This window comes from Amphiura filiformis, chromosome 9 (assembly GCF_039555335.1).
Source record: "Amphiura filiformis chromosome 9, Afil_fr2py, whole genome shotgun sequence".
In the NCBI taxonomy this organism is placed as follows: Eukaryota; Metazoa; Echinodermata; class Ophiuroidea; order Amphilepidida; family Amphiuridae; genus Amphiura; species Amphiura filiformis.
Genome location: NC_092636.1, coordinates 1,781,613 through 1,804,568, shown reverse-complemented (window position 1 = coordinate 1,804,568; position 22,956 = coordinate 1,781,613). Strand labels below are relative to the sequence as shown.

Below are 22,956 nucleotides of genomic sequence, written 5' to 3'. Positions count from 1 at the left end.
CGGAACTGTGCAATGGGCGAATAGACCATTGTTGCATTCCTTGTTGTGGTCAATGGTTGCAGTGCGGGACATAATAGAAATTCCTTTAAAAAAGGAATGGGGCGAACATGAGGGCAATACTCAGATTTGGTGCCCCAAGCTCCACACATAGCGTCTTTGGCGGCATCCACATCTCTACCCCTGTTTATTTTTTTTATTTATTATATGAACTAATCTGAATCTGAATTTACTTGCATGTAAAATAGTATGATATAAACCTAAAATGAACTTTAACAATAAAACTTGAGTAAATTAAGATTGATTGACTTTTGCATGGCTATATAAATGTCTATATTAAAAGTTCATCCAAAAATCACCATTTCATGAAAACAATAACAATTATGATTAAATTTCTTTCACATTGTTGTAATTTTCATTATTTTTCTCATTATTTGAGGCAGGCCCGTACGCAGGGGGGGTGCGGGGGTGCATCGCACCCCCAAATTTGCCAAAGTGTACAAAAAGTCCAAAAATTTCAGAATTTGCGAGCGTAGCTAGCAAAAAAATCAGGGTTTACGGGTTTTTCGTCAAAAAATATCCAAATTTTGGGGAAAAAAGTCCACTTTTCACAAAATCGCCCCCCCCTTGGGAAAAAGGTCCACTTTTTCAAAATCAGCACCCCCCCAAACAAAATCCTGCGTACGGACCTGATTTGAGGAATAGAAAGTCATTCATGTAAGCTCATATACATTGTAATTGAGAAAGTAAAAAAACAAAACTTTTAATTTTGTTTCCCATGTGAAACGCCACTTGTTATCCTTCTCAAAATATCATTATACAAATACCACATAGCAAGTCCAGGGAATAGGACCCAACATCCATTGGGAATCACAAAGCAGAATATAATCATCATTGGGTCATCGGTTCCCAGTTCTTCTCCGTTGGCTAGCCTGGTGTACATTAGATTGTAGAGTACTGTCTTCCAAAATGTCATGGTGCAGACTACCAGTGTTACCAATAGGGCAGATGGTTTCCTTTGATAATTCTGTGAAAGAAAACCAAACATTAAAGGGGGGGTAACCCTATTGGTTTTGGATATGGATTGTCTTTAAAATTACATAATAATATCAAATATCGCCCCCTTTATGCTGCTTTGTGAAAAAACGAGAGCATTTTCGGCGTAAATGTGAATAAATAGCCAAATTTGCAATCCAATACCTTGGTATACGTGAATTGCATTCTGGGTAGGCAAGCAACAACAACCATTTCCGTTCAGATGACCTAATTTAATGCTGACATGCTGTACAATCAATGCCCGGCCCGTATTGAACGAAAAATATTTGTTTTTTTCGTTTTTTTGTTTTTTCGTAAAAAAAAAAGGAAACAAAATATATTTCCCCTTGCAATATGTACATTTAAAAGAAATATAAAAAAAGTTTGGGTTAAAAAAGGAGAGAAAAAAAAAAACATTCCGACACCGGATTTTGAACCGATTACCTCTCGGTAGAAACATGAAGCGCCGCTAACCGACTGAGCTAATCGCCCGCTGCCTCCATCGTGGAAATTTTATAATTAAATACGGCACACCGTCTAGACGCGCCTCCTCAGCAGTTAGTGTGGTTCGCTTTTTCACAGAATGTGTATGACGCGAAACCAAAGTAGCTGTTGAGGCGACTGATATTACGAGCTATTTCGCTCATAATTCCCGCCCAGAAATCAAAGTATTTACCATTGTTTACAAACTGGTATACCTGTAAAAGCCGCTGTGTTTCATGATTTCTCCGAAATACATCGACTTGGAGCGTCAAATTTCAGGATAGTAATGAGAAAAATAGTATCTATTATGTGATACTAAAACCTCATCAACAATGAAAAAAATCGGGGGGATGATGCTGTCGATCGGGTTACGGACCTTTAAACAAAACTATTAAGGTTGTTACATAATCAGAGTTTTGGATAAGCTCCATAATTAGGCCGTCTTGGAGGACTTAAAGTCATGTGTGATTTGCTTCACAGCGACGCCCTCAATTTTACTCGGATTTCTACTTTTTGCATAATTATAATGCCCAGTGGTATACTAAAATACCACATAAAAGACTAAGCCTGAAGTGCTTTAATAACAGTAAAATTTAACTTTTTGTATTTTTTTTTTGTCGACCGGTTTTATTCAGAGTTCAATGATCGAGTACTTGCTAACATGTACCGTGGATGTCAGCTTGTATGTACATGTACACACGTCGAGCGCGATGCTCCGTGCAGTTACATGTAATAAGATCGGCGAGCGTAGTACACGCATTGTAGGCGTTGGAATGAATCACAATTTTCTTCGTTATACCTCATTTGTTTGGCTCGAAATTAAAAGGATAATGTGATCAGTGAAAACAAACATTTAAATAAGAATCTATTCTTTATGCAAATCATCACACATTATTGCTTTAAGTCCGGACTCCAACCTATGTCTGCTTTTAGTGTATTTAAACTTGACTTGGAATCAAGATCTGTTGGGCTCAGACTTGACTTTGATTCGGCTCACAATCTTCTTTGAATCAAACTCTACTGGAGTCGGACTTGAAGCCCAGGGAGGGACTTAGTAAAAATGACCATACAGGGACGTGATGCAAATATGGGTAGCATTTTCGGCATTTCGGCCTTTTGGTATATCAATGGCCCCTTTTTCTAAACCAATTTTGGTATATGAATGGAAAAAAAAAAAAAAATTGTTCAATTTTCTTGAAAAATAGCCCAATTTTGCCTAAATCTAGTCAAAATTTCGAATTGTCCAAACAAATTTGGGAAAATTTGTAAAAAGTAAGACAATATGGGTTAAATTTGGCCGAAAAATTTGAATTTTGGTATATTTATGGGTCCACTTTCAAATTCTCAGCGCACACCCCTACAAAATAAAACTTGAGTGCCTCCCCGGGACTTGAAGCCACCTCAAGTCAAGTAAAACTTGAAAAAGTGATGCCTATTAGAAAAGAGATGGAGGATAAACAAAACCTACTTTACTTTTTTAATTTACATGATCCCGCCCACCCACACCCACGGTGAAAATGACTGATTGTCACAAAATTAATTTCGGCCAAAACAGGTGCAATGTTATTTTTTTAGTTGTGTTTTTCCTTGTCCCAATAATCAGATCTCAGGAAGTTGAAGTGCTACCAGTCTGGTCAGTAGCGTAACTTTGGTTTTGGGTGCCCGCGGGCATTAGGTGCCCCACTGCCCCCAATGGGCACCCAAGCCGTGTGTGTGGGGCACCCTTCGGGTGCCCCCTCAGCTCGGGTGCCCGCGGGTTTGCACACCCTGAGCCCATAGGAGTTACGCCACTGAGTCTGGTCACCCCAACAAATCTAGTAAGCAGTATTTCGCCACTGGTAAATGTGACAATTTTCTACATCTTGGATATAATGACTTAGGGACCGTTCACAAACACTTGTAAGGGGGGGCTGATGCAAAAAAAATTCATTGTGAAATTTTTTCGGGCCCCCCTTAACAGACCTCAAAATTTTTCGGGCCCCTTAACAGACCCCTTTTCGACATGAAAATTATGGGTCAATCCCATTTTAAAGCATATAAACTTAATTTTTCCAAGAAAATTTGTGGTCATTTTATTCAGGGCCCCCCTTAGGAGGATTTTTCAGGCATCAGGTCCTCCCTAACAAGTGTTTGTGAACGGTCCCTTATTATGAATGAATGAATGCATCACATGTTAAAGCCATAATGTACGATCTTATAATATGAAATTGGTTAATTTTTTTCAAACCTGATTTTTTTGCATGTGTACATCCATATCAAAACGATGCACTTGTCGGCTGCCACATGTGTCTCATTTCACAAAATATCTACGAATAAATACCAGACTCATCTAAAGTGTAAGTCACTTCAAATCATCCAATTTACATGGTTTAGGAATACAGAGAACATTCCTTAACCATGTGATTAAGTTGGGGATGATTTGAAGTGATCTCTACTTGAGGAGTCTGGTTATTTATTCCTAGCTATTACCGGTATATGAAATGAGATTTTGATATGGATGTACACATATTTGTAATGATTACACATGTCCCAACTTGCACCTAAATGGCATCGGCCAAATTTGTTGTCTTTGTAGGTCAACAGAGCAAAGTTCGACATATTATCATAATTTTTTTTTTAAACTGCGTGTTAAATGGCTAAAATAACCAGTGGGTTTCTTTCACTTTACCTTGTTATTTCAACCTAAAAGGACAGCAACCTTCCCCGTCAGTTATTACTAATATTATTTGAACATTTTGAATAAAGAATAACAAAATCAAAATGACAGAAATCGTACATTAGGCCCTTCACAATTAATTCTTAGTTTCCTGTTTCATGGTTGAAAACCAGGGATGAGGCGACTTTTAATTATTAATTATTAATTATCTTTTATTTTCTTTATTTTAAAATAAGTGGTCGCAACCTACATCAAGCCATTTTGACAAGGAGCATGCATTGGGCTATTCCAGAAAATAGATGCACACCCCCTATAGAGGAGTTCGGATATCCGGACTTTTTGTCCAGTCGTGACTGTTGGAAATCCAGACTTTTAAAGTGCACAAAGGCAAAAAAATCCGGCAGAAAAATAGTTTAAAATCAGAAATCCTTAATTTGAGAGCTCATTTTCAACATTTCCGTGATTTTTCCTTCATTTGATTGGATTTCCAACTTTTTCCAGTAACATTGGCAACTGGAAATCCAGTCGTTTTCAGAAAGCACACTTGGAAATCCTGACATTTCTTTTATTGACAATTTACTCCTCTATAGGGGGTGTGCACTTATTTTCTGGAATAGCCCAAATTATTTTACTTCTATGTTTGATTTTATACATACAATTAGGTTCTATGTTTATTCATCATTATAGATGATATGATCAAAGTCAGAAAGTAGCAAATGGTAGTCATTAAAAGTTATTTTTAAAGAGAAAATCCAAAATATAAATAAAATAATTAAATATTTTGCAATTCTCTACTTTGGACGCGGGCGGGAAACAGGAAACTAAGAATCAATTGTAATTGGCCTTAAGGCTTTAATATGGATTGTGCAGTCCTTCCAATAATTCGCTGACAGTGGTAATTTAATTTTGTATGAACATGAATCTGAACATGTTGGAATGTAGCCTACATTGTATGCTAAATATTACAACATATGCACTAAATCATAGCAATTATTGCAGAGATTTGTGATAGAGATTCTCAATTTAAATAGATTATGAGCAATGTGGTTCTTAGATCATGTTTAGCAAAACATTTTCAGGGGTTAAGTGAAATACGAAAGAAGTTTGCCAGTCATTCTATCAAGTTTGGCCCACAACTCAAAATAAAGGCAAGTGGTATAATAAATAAATTAGTAACATGTAACATGCCGACATGGGACTGATTTAATTTTCTGTAAACTCACACAAAATCAGTCAAATTTTGAGCTGAAAGCTAGGGCAAACAGACCTTGTGTGTGTGTGTGGGGGGCAGCTATGACAGAAGGTTAAAAGGACATATGAAAGCAGGCCTGTACGCAGGGGGGGTGCAGGGGGGTGCGACACCCCACGTTTGGAAAAGTATACAAAAGTCCCAAAATTTCAGAATTTATGAAATGCGTAGCAAGCAAAAAAATCTAGGTTTTTACGCTTTTTGGACAAAAAGGTCAAAATTTTGTCCACTTTTCACAAAATTGCCCCCCTGGAAAAAGGTCCACTTTTTCAAAATCAGCACCCCCAAATGAAATCCTGCGTCGGGCCTGTATGAAAGGACATAAAGGACGCTTATATAGATGCTGAATCACTTGAGTTGGACAGCCTTGAACTTTTATAACAAAAAAGAAATAACAAATTAGATACCTACTACTACTCAAATAAATATGTATAATGGACTCAAATCGATTCAAGTAATGAAATTATATCTCTGTGTACTGTAGTTTGCTCCATTACTTTTTAGTGTGCATGAAATAAATATGAAAATAATTAATAGGTGTGTGGGTGGATGCAGAGCTACAGAAAACAAAAAGTAGTAAATGTAGGCAGCAGAAAAAAAGGGAATGGTCCTTTCTAAAAATCATGAGAGAAAATAAAATAAACGAAAATACTCAATCTACAAAAAAGAAAGCTATCAAATTACTCTACAGGTATATCGCCAGGTAAATGCCTTGTTTTGGGCCAAAACAGAGTAAAATTGCAAAACATCAAAGTAGCTTTTGAGCAGAGCCCTCGCTATATCATAAAGCAGGGGCGGATCCAGGAATTTTCAATAGAGGTGGCGCCGAGCCACCGCAACCGCCCGCCGCGGCTCGGCGCCCACACAAAGTCAGGCGCAATTCTGCAAAAATACACAGAGTCAGGCGCCGATCTGCACAAAATAGAGGGGGCGCGCGCCGCGTGCGCCCTCTAAATCCGCCACTGTAAAGGTCCAGTAACCTCAAGTAAATCCGAGCCTAGCAGCAAGCAACTACTCAGGCTGTGTGCTCAATTAGCTTAGATTATTGGATTTTTAAGATATTTGAAAAAATAAAAAAATGTGGTCAAAGTCATCAAAGAAAAGTGTTAGCAGTAACTTAGCACAGCCTTAGACCGAACATGATTTATACTTTAGTTCAATTTAAAACCCCATTTCTTTTCAATTTTGCCTCATTTTTGGGGCGCCCGCTACGGCTGGGCCCCCTTATTTGGCTTGACTTTGTAAAAAGCTTCTAATTTTGGTCTTGTTAGATTTACTTCGCAACTGTTTTGCTTAAAGTATGGCAGTATGCCCAGCTTGCTTGGTTTTGATTTTATTACTGTTTACCAATATGCATTGAATGCAAGTAAAGTAGTTCTATATACAGCGGAATTAATGCTTGAAATACTGAAATGAATCAAAAATGCCTTTATGTCTTTTAAAAACGCTTTGAAGAGATGGCGCTATTACGATCACAGAGTAGGCCTATGATCCAGGTGAGGAGCCACATGTTATTTAAAACAGTTACCTTTACAAAAATCATTAAAATCCTGTGCGTATAGGCTTGTCATCTTTGTTTGAAATACATAATTATTGGGTTAATGTGGTGAGTTTTTGTTCCAGATCTTTAGTAGTCGACCAGGTTTCAGCGCCGTAAGTCATGGTTGGTAACACACATTGATCATACATACGCCTCCTCAATGTCATTGGTAGCTTTTTGGATGTCTTTGTACCTGCCAAAACAACACCAGCCAGCCTTGATTCTCAGTAAGAGTTCCTCTCTTGTGTTGTCCTCCATTTTGACTGTCTTGCCCAGATACTTGTAACTATCTACTTTCTCAATCGGTTCGTTGTCAATTTCAATGGGACCGTTTGGATCTAAATTAGGGGGGCATTGGGTGAGAGCCAAAAGAAGCCTCGAAAATCAGTGATAGACGACTCATTGCTGTTCAGATGGAAATATAAGGGTCTAGGTCTTTGAGTGACAGATATAAAGAAAAAATATGGGGTCTTTGGTGACAGTAATGGAGTCTTTTGGTGACAGCGATGGTGAAAAAGGGGGGTCTTAATAGCCTGGTCTTTGTGTGACAGAGCATGTGCTGGTAATGGGGTCTTTGAGTAACAGCGATGGTGAAAAATGGGGTCTTAATAACCCTACATACGTGTCACCTCCAAAGTGGGAGTGCCCCCCCCCCCGGATTTAAGCACATCACATCAAAGCTCCCATTGGGCGCCCCATTCCTTTTTTAAAGGAATTTTTATTAGGCAGTTACTTGGGTCCACCAAAAGCCTAAGGGTTCGCGCTCGCGACCTTTTCGCAAATCAAGTGGGACGGTCCATTCTCAACTTACGGCATAGACTCTATCGAATTTATATGAAGCAAAAAAATATGTCCTCCAATCTGTCCTGCCATTTCAATTGTAGTACCATTCCGGTTATTGAATAGGGTCTATAGGTACTAGGTGATGATGATCCACCGGTTTTTGTTGCACGAAATTAGGTAAAACTCTGTGAGGTATGTGCGATTACGTTTTATGCATAACATTATTCAAAGGATTATTTTTTTCTTAAACAATGATATTAAAATTATGGATTTTGTTCTTATTTGAACTGGTTTCATTGATACAATGTAAATTGAGATTTGTTTACTATCATTCCTTTTCAAGAATATCAGCATTCGCTTGACATTTTCAGATACAGTGGCTTTTCTGAATGGTTTTCTGTAACCTAAGTCATTGTTTTAAATCTTGTACATAAGTTCTTTTGTTTACAAATGAGTCATAGTTTGTATTCAACAAACAAAACGAAATAACAAATTGAAAATAAATGTGTAGTTTTATAATAGGGCTAGGCCCCATACCTCCTCAGACCCATCCACACAGTAAAGAAATAAATAAAAAATTAATAAATAAATTGATTGATTGATTAATTGATTATTGATTGATTGATTAATTAATTAAACAAATTCAAAGTATAGACCTCTGGTAAGGCAACCATTACTAATAGTTTCACGGCATACTCTCACCTCACTTACGATCATTGGGTATACCGATCATCAGGTTTTAAGAAATGCGTATAGCCGTATACTATGTAGGCCAAAACAACAAAACTGGTGATGCATGGTAGATTCATAAAAATACATAAAAACATTAATATAGGTTTTCCTAGAGTATTTCGCACAATATATTAATAAAAAGGACAGTTTAAATTCATCTTAAAAAATCATTGAAGTTCATATTTGTATCAGTATATTTCACATTTGTATCACTGATATTTCAAATTCGCCTCGCGTGATGAGGGTTACGGAATCGTAAAAAGCAATTTGTCTTTTGGCATCCATTTTAAGACATTTGTCTTGTATATTCATCAGGTGTTAATAAAATGGATGTATAACAGTCATTTGAAGAACTTCTTCAGCAGACAGTTGAAATCTATTGTCAAATATTTCCTGATGATGATCCCATTTAGTTTATACAGTAAGCCAAAAAATAAGGTACCAGTTAGGTTCACCCCTGTATATCCTAAACAAAGACAGATATGTCATAATTGGAACCAGCAGCCAATAGCTGCATCTTTTAGCTCAAATTTATGACCTCATTTGTTGCAATTGTCCTAGAAATAAAAACACGACGATCCAAAAACCCAAGCAATGCCAATTTAAAAGTTGCAGTTTTCTTCATTGGATGCCCTATTGATTTGTACACAAAGCGTTTGTGAACAAGAGAACTAACACCATGCTTCCATTGATTAGCACATTAAAACTAGCGTTGTGCTTTCATTGATTAGAACACAAAAGTGCAACTTTTGATTTCATTTCTTCTTTAGATTTTAGATCACCGTTTCTTTAATTCTCAACCAATTTAAAAAAAAAAAAAAAAGGTCTTAAATCAGAGATAATGAGTACAGGTATTGGCTGCTTGTTTTCATTTTGATATACTTGTCTTTATTTAGGATATACTGGGGTGAACGCAACTGGTACCTTAATTCTTTGGCTTACTGTAACTATATGATAATGCCAGACCATGCTGAACTTCACCCTGATGTTCAGAACATTGAACTGAACCACATACCCCCTTACCCCATTACTGATCCAGTAGAAATGACACATTTATGCATGAAGGCGGAATCAAGAGAACTTATGAGTTCCAAACTTTGTTCATCCTATTAACCCTATGTATAATAACTTGCATAATGCTACAATATTTGAAATCTATATATAATATAGCACAATAGTGAAATTGAACTGGCGTTTCTGGCTCGAAGATTTTTTGGGACGTAATTTAAATGTCTTTTGTACTGAATATGAAAGACACAAGTGCTAAATAGAAAACCTATACTAAAAAATTCAATAAAAGTTTCTGTTAAAGCTATAAAAATATGCACTTTTATCTCTTGCTCTCATTTTACTTGGGGAAGGGGGTAAAATCAATCCATTGGTGTCATATATGTGTTACAGGGGATCTGTGCCGGAGCCATGGTGGATTGAAACTAGGGTAAAGATGATGACAAAAAGGAAATAACATGGATACAGGGTGAATTGGTCAAGAATATTGAAGATGCCAAAGATGCATCCATTAATGCTCTGCGTGCTAGCCATGCGCTTCAACGGAAAAAGTTGAAGTTTTGAAATATTTTCCCAAAATATCAAGAGCTATCTTAACAACTACTGAACCAATACTAGGCTTGTTTGTACTCATTTTAATGCATCTGTCACACTGATTCCAAATATGGCTTCTGAGATTGTAAAATATCTTAAAATGTGTGCATTTACCTATACTTTTATAATCTATTAATAACTCAATTTTGCCCAAAATGTCATGCACTTTAGATTTTCTTACACCAATTTCCCAATGAATAAAATGAATAATGGAGAATATGGCATCCCTGCATGTCTGCACGTATACCCTCTGTAATATCATCCCTAATTACCGTCATCCCTTAGACCTTTTTGTCCAAAAAGCGTAAAAACCTGATTTTTTTTCCTCGCTACCCTCGCAAATTCTGAAATGAAGGCACGTCATGGAAATAGCAACACTTGTACAGTAGTTTGGAAGAAACTTGTATAGTTGCCTACTCTGCAGCTGAAGGATGATGATGATCTCAAACAAAAAAAACAAGCAAAAAGGCAACAATATTGTTTTCGTTTTAAAAATATAGTTCTGTATTTTTCTGGAATCAGGAATGTAAATATATTCACTGCAACCCTGGAAGTAATTTTGAAAAGTGCTGAATACAGAATAATGAAGAATCTGTGTGATTATGTTGAATTCCTAATTAAAACTTCAATTATCTATAATACTTGATGCTTGTATGCCGAGTGAAAGCTGTTCTAGCAATTATTACCATAACACGAGTCTTTGAACTCTTTTTAATTGAGACCCCAGAGAGGATCTTGTATTCTATCTTCCTCTGTATTACTTACCGTATTGTCTGTAATAAATGCCCCGGGGGCGTCGCATTTTTTCAAACACGGGGTGTTTATTAGAAGTGAATGTTCAGTAAAAGAGCTTCAAAATTGGCATCGTTCTTCGGAAAAATCAGTGATCTCCGGATTCCAATTCAAGATGGCGGCACGCACGGAACCCGGTGGAACGAAAATGCAATGAAATTACATTTGTAAGTGCATCATCAAACAAGAATCTGTTGAAATGAGTAAAATTCTACCATAATTAGACAATGAACTGGATGGACGTTTGAGTCATAACAGGTTTTGTTCATGCAATTTAGCGATCATCACTGACATGCACACTTGCTCACACAATGTGGCATGGCAATTTTTACATTTTTGTCCATTTTTCACCGAGCGTTTATTTGACGGGAGCGTTTAATACAGACAATACGGTAATCGAGTTATTTTGGTAACTTTTGTTCAGCTTTATTTTGTACTTGAGTGTTTCAATAAATCCATTTAAAACTTTGTTTCTTCGTTGTATCTTTGTGTGTTTTATTTGAAACTGATTCAGATTCACACAAACAAATCAATGAATTTCAAAACAGCTACGGTGAATCAACTTAGCTATACTCTACATGGATTGTAAGTCTATTTATTAGAGTGAGTATTCCATAATGCGAGCTAAAATTTTCACAGTGATTTTAATTTCGCTTATTTTGCGATTTGACAACACAAATTCAACATCCCTGAACACTCCTTTATCAAAGCAGCCAATCAGAAAAGCGGTTAGAATGTGGAGTGCATTGTATAAAATGGCACTCTATGTACTACGTGCAGTGCTTTTGCTTTCGCACACATTTAAATGCGCGCGTAGGATTGATTCATTTTTCGGGGGTTGATGCATCTATATTTTTTTTTTGTATATGAAATAGGTAAATAAATGTGTATCACTTGTTGCTCGAGAAATTGTACACAATAATGCACTTATACTGAGATGTTCTCATGCGTTTAATGCAATATCCGCCCTCCGGGGCTCATGCACAGGGGTGTAGCATGCAGCTTTCTCGGTCAAGGGGCATAAACAATTTCGGGGCACATACTGAAAAAAATTGTAGTTGCATCCCGGTGTTGTCACTGCCTATGCAAAGGCGTATTAAACGCATGATTGTTCCCAAAGTCAAAAAATCCCCCTATTTTGCGCAGTGTCAAGAACATTTTCAGCATTTGTTACCCCTATTTTACACAAAAATGGGTACAAATTAGCCTTGAAAATTACCCCTATTTTTTGCATTTCAAGTACACTTTTACAAAAGCAACCCTTTTTAACATTTCAAGAACAGACACCAAAGAATTTTGTATTTTACACTATTTTCAACCATTATCAGGATGAAAAGGACTTCATTGTGTGCCACACAAAATATTTGCATTTTACACTACATGTTGGCCCATAATTGGGGTGAAATTTGGTGGAAAAGGGCCTCCTTGCCCTTTTTCATTTCCTTTGCCCTCCAGATTTCCACCTTCATTTTTTGTCAGAGAGGCACTTTTTTCTTTCATTTTTTTTCAAGGGGACACCCAGTTATGCCGCAGATCACAATGGAAGGACTTGATTTTCTATTGTCATTTTAGTCCTCATCACTTCCTTTTTTTAGACAAATTTACTTTCTATTTAGTTCCAATTCCGGGTTCCAATTCTCCCAGGGATCTTTATCCACCATATCAGCTAAAGATAAAAATCATGTTTTTTCAAATGACACGTTTTTTATCGAGAGTTTTATCAAAACAGTGTCACTTGTATTCATCAGAATAATCCTATTATGCAAAACCAGAACTTAGTAGATCAACATCAATAATACACTTGAATTTGTGCTGTTTCATCTTCCTTGCATTTCAAGTGGGCTATTCCAAGAGGCTATTCTAACTCAAATCCATACACCCCCTATTAATGACATAACCTTCATCTTCAACACCGGGGGTGCAGATTTCAAACGGAATCTCCCGCTCGGGTAACCCCATTTGAAATTCACACTCCTGTGTGGGAGATTAAGGTCATGTCTTTCATAGGGGTGTATGGATTTCAACTGAATAGCCCAATCAGTCTCATCATCATCCCGCACACTGTGTTTTCCATACACATTTTTGCTATGTGAATTTGCACACCTGGGAATGTTTTTAAACAAAAAGCTTAAAAGCTCAAGATATTCCATTTCTTTGAAATATAAATTTGTAGGCTTAAACTAGTTGTGGCTTAAGTGTGATATACTATGCTGCAGGGGGGCAATGGTGTTTTTATACTTAATACAATGATGCTTGGCAATATTATGATGGAGATGTTATTATATCTTCAGATATTATTAAGGCGGCTTGAAACGGCGCATGACCTAGCAATGTTTGAAGTGGCGTAGCCAGGATTTCGGAACCAAGGGGGCACAACTTGTAAATGTATCAACGAAAGTTGAGAATTGTTGACCCAATTTTTTTTTCGATGGTTTGAAAAAAGAAGAAGACTAGGCGCTAGCAACCTAAACCAAATAATTTTTTTTTACAATTTTCCCTTTTTTCTTTTAAGCAGGTGGCCTTACATGAGCCGACGGCCGTGATAAGCGGGGGAACCAGGCCCCCCACTGCTACGCCACTGAATGTTTGCACTCAAATATTGAGATAAATAAAGCTGACACACAAGTGGTATGGGTTCTATAAAGGAGATCCCAAGGCTTGATATAAGGGGTGTCATTTCCTCCCTGTGTGATTTTATCTTGGGAAGTGGGAAATGTCCAAAACGTTTGTTATAATATATTACTGGCCTTAACTCAAAACTGCAAGACCTCATTAGTCCAGCTTAAGTTAGACAGAAAACTTTCCTGCCAATTTTGACCAATATTATTTCGTAATTTTTGGCAAGAATAACAACATTAAAATAAACAATAAAACTTGACTTTATTAGATTATTTCACTTTGTCATTTCATATGCACCATTTATACATTTAATGCTCAAGTTGTTCCACCTTAAAGCCATAAAGTATGGTCTTATAATATGAAAATTGGTTATGGTTTTCAAGTTTGATTTTTGGCATATTTGTAATGTTTACATATATCCCAACTTACACATGAATGGAATAAGTTAAATTTGTTGTGTTTGTTTGGCAAAACAGAACAATTGTTACATGTTATATTTATACATTAAGTCCCCCCATATCAATCTACGTTAAAAGGCCAGCCTTTTTATATCGGCTTAAAATAGACAGAAATGTTTCCTGACAGTTACTATTAGTACTTCAGCATTTTGAGAAAGGAAAAAAAATTTAATGCAAATTGTACATTATGGCTTTATTGCTCATGTTGTTCAAACTTCAACTCTAAAATCTGAATTTGGATGAATTGTGGATTTTCAGGGGTTTGTGATCAGCCATTCACCAATTGTACCTGTAATACAATACTGGACCTGTCGACTAGGATTGCTAGAACAATGCCCTCTCCCATCCTGAAATGCATTAGGGAAAAAACAAATTGCATTCTTACCAAAATCAAAGCTACAATTCCAAGAAAGATTTCCACAATGTTTAACCTGTAGAATTGAATTAAAACAATAAAAATTCAAATAATTATGTTAATAAAATGTGTATTTATTGGTAATTTGGTAGTACCTGCAATCTACTAATATCATGAAAAATTAAGTTACTGTCAGTGGTGTAACTAGGGTTGGTAGCGCCCGGGGCAAGAAACAAAATTGGTGCCCACCTACCCGAGAATATCTTAGACACAGGCAGTGGCGTAGCTAGGGGTTGTGGTGCCCAGGGCTAAGGATACATAATGCCCCCCCCCCTCGCCCCAATTTTTGAAACAATTATTTCGGACAAATAAGGCCTACCAGTAATTAATTTTGGTTACTAGAAGTTGAATATCGGTCTTAAAAGAGAAGAGAAGAGAAGAGAAGAGAAGAGAAGAGAAGAGAAGAGAAGAGAAGAGAAGAGAAAAGTAACGAAAAGAGAAAGAGAGAAAAGAGAAAAGAGAAAAGAGAAAAGAAAAGAAAAGAAAAGAAAAGAAAAGAAAAGAAAAGAAAAGAAAAGAAAGGAAATGCAAAAGATGAAAGTAATGTGAAAAGTTAAATATTAATGTTGAAGACATTAAATTGAATGTTCATCCCATTGGGTTGAAGAGTGCCAAGATTAAATATGATGAGTTGTTCCTCGACTTTCCGTTTGTGAGTATTATGCACTTGGGTGAGAGCGGTAACGGTAAGGTCCGTGATGGTATGACTATCCCCTCTAAAATGTTGAGGGACGGGTTTGGCGGTGTCACGTATGAGGATATATGTTCGGTGAACCTATCCGCCAAACGCCGTTCAGTTTCACCGATGTACAGAATATGCGGATGTCGTTGACACCCAAGTGCATAAATCACATGTGTAGAAGTACAAGAAAACTCGCTTCTGATGTGGTAGGTGCCTGAAGTGCTACTGACACAATTAGTATCAGATATGTGGTTACAGGTATTGCATCGACGGCGATGACATGGAACAGTGCCACACGCTGAGCTGTCTGTAGGATTGAGATAGGAGTGAACAAGCCGATCTTTAATGTTCTTATCTCTACGATATGATATCATGGGAGATTCAGGAAATATTTCATTAGTAGAATGGTGGTCTTGAAGGAGTTTCCAATTCCGGATGATGATGTTGCTAACGGGTATGGTGTTGGGATGGTATGTGAAGGTGTGTGAAGGTGGTGAGGTGACAGAGGTGTGACATTCATATGATGCTAAATAATGAAGAACAGAGCCTCTCGACCCAGAATCATGTGGCGCGGGGTTGAATACCATAGAGAGTCCCGATTTTTCTCTCTTGATTTATTATGTCAGTTTGTCCGAGCTTCATAAAGTCATTTAACAATATGATGCTAGCAAATAATGTATTTTTAACAATGATCTGCTGTATAGCTACAATGTGCATTTATAAGTAACTGCCACATATTTGAGCTATCATTAGCTAAAGAGAGGCATTCATCTCTTGAAATTATTTCAAAAATAGCAGCTGCCCAACATTTTCTTTTCATATTCCTAGTACAGATGGATGCATTCAATTTCAGCTTATGGTGCATTTAGAACTGCGTATATGAAACAAGAGAGATTTCCCTTCTTTGAGGGGATAAAGATGTCAGTCCCATGTACAGAAGATCTATACCTGTACATGCAGCTCACAGTCAGTTCCCAACCAGTCCTGGTGTTCAAATGGCCCCCCAATGGAAATAAGCTTCATAGGGGGCCTTCTTGGGTTCAATATCGATATCCAAGGTTGTTATACTTTTAATCAAATTATCAAGTTGAACTGTAATTGACAGCCATTTCTCAAAATTGTTCCACACAGTAAATCAGTAATTACCATGCTATCTTCAGTAGATAGCAGATATTTGTGTTATACGTATTAAGGTGGTTTAGGCTGGCAGCAAAATAGCCACAGAATTGTGTATTAATTTAAAACTTAGACAAAGTAAAGAAAAGTCCTCACATCATAGAGTTTCATAACAATTCCATTATTTCTTATGTAATTCCTTATTTTTTTGAAAATTATCTAAATGCTTTTATTTTTATCCTACATGGAGAATGGTTTCCAAACTTTCAGGGATGGTGTGTAAGCATAATACCTAAATTCTCTCACCAGCTTTTTAAATAATGTGTTTAATTTGTTAAAAAAAAAAAAATTTTAAGGGAAATTCAGAAACACCTATAACTAAATGCATGTTTTAAACGTGCTAGATAGTAAGCACATAATTATGCGAACTATCAAGTTTTTACAGTATTCAAATCAAGTTCAAGTTCCAAATTGAACAGCTTGGCACTTACCAACTTTGAGCTAATCCAAATGAGTCCTCCATATCACCATATCTTTTGTCAATAGTAATATACAGATTATCTGCAAAACAATAAGTCATGTCAAGTCAAAGATACCAAGACCACCAAGTGATCAGTAGGTGTGCTACAATGCTGACATATAGGAACTTTTCAAACAAATATTATCAAAATTACTTGAAATGGAAGGCTAATTCATTACATATGGGGGGAAGTGAATTTCGTATTTTTTGTTTTTTACTGGGGGGCAACAGGGGGGCAAGGGTTCTGACTGGGGGCATTTGCCCCTCCATGCCCCCCGTGGCATCGCCACTGCTTGTTCTACGAACTTATTGACAGCCCCTCGTAATACACCAACCAAGGACAAAAAGGCATGAATTAAATATGTTGATCCCATTCAGTGGCGTAGCATCATAGGCCCCCCTCCCCCCCAATCAATTGCAAAATTTAGAAAACCCATAGGAAAATTGCTAAAAATGATTTGTGCCCCCCCTCCCCCACCCAATCATGGTCGGTGCCCCCCCAATCGGATGACCCACACTACGCCACTGATCCCATTCTTTCTTTGGTGATGGGCACGCCCTCTTTGGATGTCAATCAGTATTGATTCTTTGACTATAATTGTTTGTGAAATAAGTGAAATACAACACTAATTGGTGTTATTACTACTCAAATTGAATGCAACTTTATTGATAAATAATCTATTTTTAGTTATAACTGAATGACAGTACGCCTGCATTGCTTTATTAAGTCATGGCTACTTCTTTATAAGTTAATTTTGAAAAGATTCTACCAAAATATTTATCTTCTATTATTTGTTGCCATTTGCAAATTAGTTTTCATAATTTCTTTTTTGTGAAACTGGTGGGATCTGCTAGTTTAGTAACCTCATATATTAACCCTAACTGTGCCTGTGCCTATCGGAAGGGAAAGAAGAAATGAAAAAGGAGAGAATATGAACAAAGAAGTCACTTGGTACCCCCAGGATTCAAACCTGAACTGGACTGAACTCAGCAGTACCTCAGACCCTTCGCATGCCATGCAGTAGATCACCAGCCTCTAGCCATGAGGGTTACGCTGGTCACAGGCAAATAATGCCAAACTGAGGGCCAAATTCCGTGCCATGCCGTGCCATGCCGTGCCGTGCCGGGTCATACCGGGTAACAAGCCCAGTAGAAACGATCTGGGTAATCGGTTGCCGTGTCATGCCGGGTCATGTGCTCGCCTATCGTGATCCACCTCTTGAGGTGGCTCATGCCGGGTCAAAGCGTGTAATCCACGCAGTAGAAACGAGCCGTGTGATCGGTTGCCGGGTCGAGGTCATGCGTGTTGCAAAAATAACGCGATTTATATTCTAATTGTATAGTCTAGCCTAGGCCTATAATGTAGTAGGTTCCTTCTTTCTGATATTATATACACTGGCATGATGTGTGACTCGCATGAACTTGATGAAGTAAAATGGATATGACTTTACTTAGTCTAGGCCTACTTCTTTATAGTTAATGAGTTGGGTATATTTTGGCTGCAAATCTAGATCCACTAGATACTAGATCCACTGGTAAATTAATGCAATTTGTATTTTACGAAAACACTAAATTGTGATTGTAGATCATATGCCATGAGCTGCCATATGTGTAGACATTTAAATTTGGGATACAACCGTCAAATCTGTTTTCCGTACTTCCGGTTTACAGGAAAAAAATGCTGTGCATCGTGCGAGACACAGCTTTCTGGTCTCAGTAGAAACAAGCTGGGTAACGGTGGCCGGATTATAATCGGTATTTTGTGCCCGGAAAATAGAGGGTCAAAAAGCCGTACGCTCAGTATAAACACGCTGAAAGTTGTTCCCATTCTCACTAAATAACCCTCTTTTAAGGCCATGTTAACTAATAACCCATTTTTGGTGACAGATCTCCCACTCAAAGACCCTTAGCCAAAAGAATCAAATTAGTTTGATCTTTAGATCGACCATCAATGGTTGATCGATCCTTATTATTATGAAATTAGAGATCGCACAAATTTGGTTTTGGTGTTCTAGTTTTGAACTGGTGTCAAGTCAAGTGTCTCCTACAAGGCTTCATATTTTCCCTTCTTTTCTCAGATTTCTTTTCTCAGATTTCTTTTCTCAGATTTCTTTTCTCGTGAGGGATAGTCTTCCCCCTGCTACCCTCTGCATACTTACATGGAGAATATAACCAGTTCAGATTTCCTCCGGGCATAGAATGAGGCCGAGTTAATACAAAGGTTGCATCCCATGTCACTACTAATACTGAGAGAGTCAGCCATGCTGCTAGCCAGGTAGGCAATCCTCGAAAGTCTCCTCCACCAGCCATCTTCAAGATTTGAACCAGTCACCTATTATAGCTTGTCTTGTGATACGGTACCTGAAAAGATTAAAATGCATTTTGAAAATAAAGATTATGCAGTTGTATCCATCAGCAAATAAGAAGGGGTGTATATTTATTGTCATTTACACTAAAACTCCGGTGCAGGAGGGGGGCACTCAACTTTAGAAGTAATGGTATGTGCCTGTAAATAGGCCCCCTTTCTTGAAGTTGAATATACCTGATGACCCCCTTTTTTAAAGTGAGGCTATCCCCTTTTTTAGGTGCGGCTACCCAATGACCCCCTTTTTATTCAACAATTGTATCATCAAAATGCCACAAAAACTGACAAAATAATGTGGAAACTTTCAAATTCTCTTATTTCAGCGAATTTGTACTGTAAATTTGGGAAATTTGGAACAAATAATAGAATATTGCACCATTTGTTTTTTCAAAATTTTCTACCCGATGACCCCTTTTTTTCAAAATATTATATACCCAATGACCCACCTTAGTTTTCATTTTGTTTGCACCCAATGACCCCCCTTAAAAAAAAAAGAAAGTTTTATACCTATGACCCGTACTTTGCGACACTGGTAGGTACATACCCGTCACCTCTAGCTATACATACCGGTACTGTAAAAGTGGACATTTTTGCGCATGTAATATTTTCACCCTTTGCCAATTTCGAACAGTTTCACTTAAAATCGTGATTCTAAACTTTCATATAACTCAAATAAAGATTCTTGTGATTTGATTGGTCAATTACTATTGATTATTTTTCCTATTTTTAGAAAAAGACTATTGCACTTTGTGCCCATGCAATAGTCAATATTCCATTGATTTTTTTTTATATGTCAAGCATATCTAGGCATTAACAGCCGATATCTAGAAGATAACGCTGATTAATCTTCAGCCAGGCACAAGTCACCTCTAAATGAACAAAGGGGTCACCGTAGTAGCTGGTCGGGGCAATTTTTACGGGACAGAGTAGCCGACAATCAGGCTTGTTACCCCAGTAGCGTAGCCAGCGGGGGGCAGGTGGGGCAGAGTGCCCCCCCTGACAAAAAATAAAAAAAAAAGTGCCCCTCTGACAAAAAATGAGAGAGAAAATCAGGAGGGCAAAGGAAAAGAAAAAGGGCAAGGTAGTGTAAAATACAAAAATACAAAAATTTTCCGCGGTACGCGCGCAAATTGTAACAATAAAGCCCTTTTATAGCCGGATAATGGGCGAAAATAGTGTAAAATACCATTTTTTCTAGCTAGCTACAAGCACATCATCCCAATAAGGCCCTTTTTCGGGAAGCTCAAGACATACAGTCTCTATGTATTGTATGATGCAACTGCAATTTTTTTTTTTTGTTTTCCCAAAATTTTATTTTGCCCCCCCTGACCAAGAAAGCTGGCTACGCCCCTGTGTTACCCTAATCGAAACCGACTGTAACGAGGTCTTTTATCATTCAGGCATTGTAGACCCCGGGTTGTAGACCCCAATTTTTTGTAGCCAGGACACTCCTCCAAACAACAAACAATGGCCGAAGTTGGTAAGAACCGGACACATTTAATTTTTATACGACTCTTGTAATCTGCCGGCAATCCTATGGTTTTGCTGATTTGCCGACAAAATTAATAAATGTGGTCCACCCCGCCCTCCCCATATCCCCTTCTAGCGACGGCCCTGTTTCCATTCAAAGCCTAATTGTTATCTCATAAAGATATTCTTTATACCATTGTATACACAAAAGGCATATAATCCAGAGTTGTTATTTTTGCAGTAGCGGCTCAAGTTGGAACAGAAATACTTGAAAATAAATATAGCCTAACAACAGAATCAGTGCTGATACTCATAGCTACTAATAGCCCAATCAATGGAGCAGCAAAAGGGTTACCAATTCCAGGCGTGAGAATGGCTTCACCAGACTTGTACTACATGTATATTGGAGGGGCGCGTCATGGATTGTAAACAGGCTAGTTAAAATTTCCACTTTTAAAGAAGTGGATTTTCAAGTACTAGAGAAAACTGTAAAGCTTTTGTAAGTTGTGGCCTGTGCGCGCGGACATCATCCCCCTTTATAACCGGCCTAAGTCTTTGTCAACAAATACTTGCGATTGAGGGGAGGACGAGCGGCAAATTAAGCTACGACATTGAGCCGTGAAGCCGCAAGTAGTTTGGAATAGCCCCTCAAATAGTCAGAGCGCCAAGATTGTGTGGTTCCCAGTAGTTTCTCTCCCTATGGGTAATAAGCCCAGGGGTATAATAAGAAGGCCTACATGGTCTGTAAAACTGTAGCATTATTTCCCAAGTGGCTCCACCAATGGTACTGCATGTGCACATGCCGAAAAAATCAACTGTATTTGCATGCATGATGCACATGGAAAATTCAAAACACACTTGCTTGATTTAAGCTTACTTGTATTGCCACCCAATATTGCCAACACCTTACCTGGTTGTTATCATGCACCTTTGTGTGTACATACTTTGTTATGTGTACATTATTATGTGTACATTGTACAGGCAGAGACCTGGTACGGAGGTCAATAAGTTAACTGGTTAAATGCAGGAATGGTCAATATCCACTCTTGTGCTTTTTCATTGATACAAGCCAGTACAGTTTCTTCAACCAGTTGGTCCAGGCGGATGCTATACACTTCAGTCCTGATGGGACCCCGGGATGAGACCAGCTCTGATGGAACAAGGCTCAAGCAAATTGCTCAATTAAGCCAAGCTAGGGTTATAGCCTCATGGGGAGGCCATGACTCCCAACAAATATATAAGTGAACAATTTTGCTCTATAGCTATATAGCACTTTGCCACTTTTAGGGTCTAAAAATAAGAAATGGTCGAATTCTAATATTCCATTACCCCCAGGGGATTTTTATCATGGGTTCATAGTATGTGGGCAGTGGCGTAACTAGGGTTGGTAGCGTCCGGGTCAAGAAACAACATTGGCAGCCCTACCCCCCCCCCCCCAACCCACACCCGAGAATATCTTAGATGCCCCCACCATTCTTTAAACAATTGTGGGGATCGATGTGCAACTATACAACTTCAAATGAAATTTCACAAAAAAACAAACCTGGAATCATACCAATTTTTTGAAATTTTTTACTATCTTTTTTAAAATCAATGAAAAATTGGCACTTCTTTGAGAAAATTTTGAAGAATCAGATATCAGCATTTGCAAAGTATTTTTTGTGGGACATGAGAGCACAAAAAATTTAGTCATATCAAATTGCGTTCTGAATACAAGGAATATCTGATATCAAATAACTTTTTCAGATTTTTTGAAATTCGCAACTATAGGCCTATACAAATTTTATGGCAAATTATTAAAAATTGATACATGTGATATTTGTGATATTTTAAAACAGTCCTCAAGGTTAACTTTGTAAATCTAATGATATCTACTTAAAGTATATGTAGCTGGAATGAAAATCCGATCATGATCTTTTGTACTGAAGATTATACATGTATACCGGTACATAAAGTTGTTAGGTCTTTGGGTAACAAATTTCAAATGATGGAAGGCTTTTTAGCTGCACACACTTTAAGTACATATTAGATTTATATACTTGGTTAAATTTATGATTGCCAAATCCATTAATATAGTTTGATTAGTACTGTTAAATGTCAAAAATATCAATTATGAATAATTTGCCATAAAATTTTATGTTGTATATTGCAAATTTCAATTATTTGATATCAGGACATTCCTCATATTCAGAATGCAATTTGATATGCCTGATGTGCTCTCATGTCCCACACAAATATTGTGCAAACATTGCTATCCGATCCCTTAAACCAAATTTTCATCTGGGGGGCTACTCAAGTATGATAGTGTACACATGTGTGACCAATTTTTTTAAATCACCCCCAAAATGACTTTTACCCTACTACCAGCAAATTTAGCCCTTTAAAAAGGTAATTTAATACTGTAAAACACTTCAACTTTGCATGTACTGTATTTTCGCGAAT

At 37.5% G+C, this 22,956-nt stretch overlaps 1 protein-coding gene across 1 annotated transcript; it reads right to left on the bottom strand.

Annotated features, from left to right (window-relative positions):
- Window positions 1–695: 695 nt before the first annotated feature.
- LOC140160507 (uncharacterized) lies at window positions 696–21,603 on the bottom strand. Its single transcript, XM_072183740.1, has 5 exons — window positions 21,425–21,603; window positions 18,839–19,040; window positions 16,651–16,720; window positions 14,332–14,377; window positions 696–1,024 (listed from the first exon to the last, which is right to left on the bottom strand). The coding sequence occupies exons 2-5, from the start codon at window positions 18,987–18,989 to the stop codon at window positions 761–763; spliced, it is 531 nt and encodes a 176-aa protein (XP_072039841.1). The 5' UTR covers window positions 18,990–19,040; window positions 21,425–21,603; the 3' UTR covers window positions 696–760.
- Window positions 21,604–22,956: the final 1,353 nt, after the last annotated feature.